Genomic DNA, 4918 nt, shown 5'->3' with positions numbered 1-4918 from the left:
GCTGCAGCTCCCTCGCTTTGCCCCAGCCCCCTGAATCCTCTGGGTGGCCCTGCCTCCCCCACTGGTCTCTCCCCTTCTCACCTCCCCACCTGCTGCTCGCCTCACTGCTCGCTTCCTCACCTCCCTGCCCACTGCTCACTTCACCGCTTGCCTCCTCATTCCCCAGCTTTCAGCCAGCCCACCCACTCATCTCCTCTCTCTACTGCTGGCTCACTGCTTGCCTCCTCACTCCCCCGCAAGGCTCCCTTGCCCGCTGCTCACCTTATCACCCTTTCCTCGCTGCCTCACGTTGCTCCTTAAGCAGTGTGTTTCCCACCTGTGTCTCCAGAGAGGTGGTGCATGCAGGAGCAACAGGGACGAAGGAGAGAGGCTGATGCTCCTCCTTTCCAGCCCAGGAAATGGCCATGAATTCAGGAAAAACCCCGGTGGGTGCATTTGAGAAACGAGAGACTAGATGATTACAATGATTTTGTGGCCTTAACATCTATGACTCTGTACTTGAACATTGTATGTACCAGCCTAGAAGAGACACCAAGGACCCACTGATAGGCCCAAGTCACAGCAGGACTCGGGCTCTGAACGCCCCAGCAGGACCCTAGAACCAGGTCTTGCTGACCCAAGTCAAGCTGCTTTGCTTTGCTTTGCATATAGAAGGAAAGAGGCTAGGGCTGAAACGAGGCTAACTGTACAGTGTAGACACACCACTCTACCCTGAGAGTGTGGCCTTTCCCCGCCCCCTCTTCACCCATTGGTCGCCACTGCCGCACGAGTAACCAATCCTGTTACTGGTTGCAGTAGTACCGCCCCTCTCCGCCAGCCAACCCAGCTTGCTCCTTGCCAGTCGCTGATTGGCCGATAATGTGCGGATCTATTGGTGGAGTGGGCTATTCGTCCCGATTTCCCGCCTCCTCGCAAACATTCAGCCATCCTATTGGTCGGAAGGCGATAGGTTGCGCTCTCTCCGGTGCGGCCTAGCCGGCGTGGTTTTTGGCGGTGTTTCCTAGCAGCGCAGGCCGGGTGGGGGCGCCGGGGAGGCGGGCAGGGCAAGCACGATGGTGCCGGGGGTTGGGTGGCCGGTGAGTTACGTCCTGCTGTGCGGGCAAGCAGCGCTGCTGCTGGGGAACCTGCTGCTGCTGCAGGGCGTCTCCCGGAGCCACCAGCACAACGCGACCGGGGCGGAGAGCGGGGACCCCGGAGAGCCCGAGCCCGACCAGCCCGCGGGCAGCCCGGCCCCCGCCTGTGACTACGGGGACCCGCAGGCGCCGCTTGTGCTCTGCACCTTCCTGTGAGCGAGGGAGGGCAGGGGGTGCTGAGGGCGGGGAGGGAGAAGGTGGGGAGCGGGAGGAGTGATATGGGGGAGTGATGAGGGGGGCTGGGGCTGAGGAAGAACTGTGGGGTAAGGAGAGGGCTGAGGAGTGATCTGATGCTAAGGTAGGAAGCTGGGGTACAGGGGAAAGGGCAATGCGAGGAGCTGGTCTGGTGCTGAGAACTTGTTTATATTGAGCAAAGAGACCCCTGCATAGTGGTCAGCAGAAAGGGGCATTCGGAAAGGGATGACAAAGTGGGATGTATGCAGGGAAGACAAGTGACGGGCTGGGATAGATGGGGCGATAACGGGAAATGGGGCACATACAAGAATGGGTGACAGGGCTCGTGATGGTGCGTGTGAAGGGGAAGATAGGGGACCTCAACATGATGTTTTCCCTTTTGAATTAACTTATTCTCTCCCCCCCCCCCACATTTAACTGTGTGAATGTGATGAGTTTTGATCATTTACAGGCCCGAGGAATTCATTGAATGTGAGGATCCAGTAGACCATGTTGGAAATATTACTGCACAGCGAGAATTAGGTTATGGATGTGTTAAGGTGGGCTGAAAAAAGATGATTTTGTAACTTCTCAGAAGGTATTCACACACTGGGGTGGTCTTAGATATCCTTGGACCCTTAACCTGAATGGAACTTCTCCTTAGAAGCAGAGGGTAGTTTGTAATAATTGCAACCAAGAGTGCTATGCCAGCATAAGGGAATAGAATACCTCCCCAAGAGCTTTCTTCTGTAGTTCTGCAGCCAGTGGATTTGGGTATGTGCTTCTCCTTCACCCATAGAAGTTTATGGATTGTGGAAGTTCTCCTCTCCTGGCAGAAGCAGTATTCAGGAAGTTAAAGGAAAAGGTTTCCAAGCCACTTGTGCTTCCTGATCATGGACATTTTAGGGAAGAGGTAAAGGTGCAGGGTCCACTTTTTTATCCCACGAGCAGTTTTGTGAGGGTGAAAACTATTATTTTCTTTCTCATCCCTCCACAGTAATCTGCTGTGCTTCCCATGAGAAAAGCAACAGGACTGAAACACTTGAGGTTTTTCAGTTAGCTGATGTACAAGGTGATATATTGTGGACTGTTGGCCACTAGGGCACAGTTAAATCTTTGTCCACTGACAAAGAATTCATAGTGACATGATAGGGTGCGGGGAGAAGCATAGAGTGTATGTTAATGATACTTGCAGATCATTCTAAACTGGGAGGAGTTATAAACACCAGTGAGGACCAAAAATAACATAGTGACTGAACAAGACTGCAGGCATTTACTGAACCAACAATAAGTATTAAACACTTAGTACTGAGGGCCCTCTGCCCTTTTACTTTGTGATAAGAAAATATCCTTTTAACTGGCCTTTTCCTGCCTCCCTCCTGCCCCAGGTAAATAATTTCTCAATTGTGTGTGTGATTTGTTTCCCCTCTGACAGTTTGGTGGCCAAGCCTATAGCGATGTAGACCACACTCCAGTGCAGTGCAAAGCACTAGATGGTATTGAGTGTGCAGAGCCTCGGACTTTTCTACGAGGGAATAAACCATGTATAAAGTAAGATTTATTTCCTCCAGAAATATATTACATTTTGAAAGATTGAATTGGTAGCTAAGACATCATTGTAACGTGCTGCTCTAACTATTGGCTGGGTTGTTGTAACTTTGTATGAATTTTTATCCTCCCTCTAATGGATTTGCTCCCTGCCTCAGGATACGTGGGAACTCCTTTGTGTTTTATTGGATTGCATTATTCATTGGCCCATATTTTCCTAAGAGTTATAATATGTAAATTCCCCAAAGTCCATTAGAGGGAGCTACACTGTAAACATTGAGGAGGTTAACACAGCAAAGGCTCAATTTTATGAAAGGGTGTTTTTTCCTCCTTTCCTCAAATGAAACTGTATTTGAGGTTTTAATTTATTCATTCTTCATTTATTGTAGGTACACTGGCCACTACTTTATAACTACTTTACTCTACTCCTTCTTCCTGGGTTGTTTTGGAGTGGATCGATTCTGTCTGGGCCATACAGGGACAGCAGTGGGAAAACTACTGACTCTTGGAGGACTTGGTATCTGGTGGTTTGTTGACCTTATTCTCCTTATTACTGGTGGGTTGATGCCTAGTGATGGCAGCAACTGGTGCACGACTTACTGAACAGAAAAATTGCTATTTGAGAATTGACAGCAGGAGAAGTTAATGGGGCATCTGTCCCTGTACAACTGGATAAATTTGTTCTGCAGTCAGAACAGCCTTTTTTTCTGCATTTTTTTTTATTTTGTATAAATATATTCTGGATTTGCATAGTGAATGCAGTTGCAGAACAATGCTATACCTAACTTCTTTGTACATACCTCAAATTTCATTTACAAAGAAAACTACTCACTGTATATTCTTCCTATTAATTGGGTAATCTTTTCTCCAGAATAACAGATTTGACACAGCAGTTGAGTATTGTACCTTTCCCTTTGGATGTTCACTTTCATGCTAATGTTTTAAAATAGCATGTGCTAAAGTGCTATTTTTAGCCTCTCCCCTTTAAAGTGTAGCTGTTCCCAGTGCAGTAGATTTTTTCAGAGGTTCACTGAGTTATAGAAGTACATGTGATGAAATTTTCCTTAATGACAAACATCGGTGCGCTGTGGAAGTGATCAACAATTAAGCTTATTTACTTAACTCAGTGATATGTATAAATGCGAGAAACTTTGAGCAGCACAACTTTGTAACTTATTCAACATTGGTTCCTAGGTCTTATACACTGCATTGTACAAGAATACTTTCATGCTTTTTATGTATCAGAGGGGTAGCCGTGTTAGTCTGGATCTGTAAAAGCAGACAAGAGTCCTGTGGCACCTTATAGACTAACAGATGTTTTGGAGCATGAGCTTTTGTGGGTGAATATCCATTTCGTTGGATGCATGCATGCATCCAACGAACTGGGTATTCACCCACGAAAGCTCATGCTCCAAAACGTCTGTTAGTCTATAAGGTGCCACAGGACTCTCTGCTGCTTCGTGCTTTTGTAAAAGGAGTAGAACCTACAAGCACAAAGTCAAGCAAATGTCTTAAAATAAAAAGTGTATGGAAAAACAGGTGCTGTTGCACTATCTTGGTTGCTGTAGTAGGTGTAGGAGTCAGTCTGTTCAACCTTCTCTGCAAAGCTCCACTTACCATAGTTTGTTTCATTAGCTGTAGGGTAAAAATAGCTAAGGAGACTTTTTTGTGCTTGTGTAGTTGGACTGAAACTAACTATTAAAGCTGGAATTAGAGCGAGGAATTTAGGTCACTGGTGTATGTGAATGAATTTGCTGTGCTTTTGACTTCTGTGCTAAACAGGGTGAAGGAAAGGTAGAACAACCGTAAAATAAGTTATAGAAATCCACTGCATAAATACAAGCACGGATTTGTAAATTTTGGCTAGGGTCAGATTCACCAACTGCACTGGTAACAGGAAATTTTGGCATTGATTTCTAGGGGAAGCTGCACAGGTTTTCTTGGCAAGTGTGTGTGCTCTGAAGACAGCTGTCCAATTCCACTCATTTTACAGGACTGGAGGGGAAGGGGAAGAATACACTAGAGACAGTGCAGCTAATGGCAAAGTCCAGGTGTCAGTTCAG

At 47.1% G+C, this 4918-nt stretch overlaps 1 protein-coding gene across 1 annotated transcript; it reads left to right on the top strand.

Annotated features, from left to right (window-relative positions):
* Nucleotides 1-955: 955 nt before the first annotated feature.
* Nucleotides 956-4165, top strand: LOC115637348 (TM2 domain-containing protein 2-like). Its single transcript, XM_030538543.1, has 4 exons — nt 956-1285; nt 1780-1867; nt 2743-2858; nt 3245-4165. Exons 1-4 carry the CDS (start codon nt 1053-1055, stop codon nt 3456-3458), a joined length of 651 nt encoding a protein of 216 aa, XP_030394403.1. The 5' UTR covers nt 956-1052; the 3' UTR covers nt 3459-4165.
* Nucleotides 4166-4918: the final 753 nt, after the last annotated feature.

This window comes from Gopherus evgoodei, chromosome 19, assembly GCF_007399415.2.
Source record: "Gopherus evgoodei ecotype Sinaloan lineage chromosome 19, rGopEvg1_v1.p, whole genome shotgun sequence".
In the NCBI taxonomy this organism is placed as follows: domain Eukaryota; kingdom Metazoa; phylum Chordata; order Testudines; family Testudinidae; genus Gopherus; species Gopherus evgoodei.
This window is presented reverse-complemented; position numbering and strand designations above follow the sequence as displayed.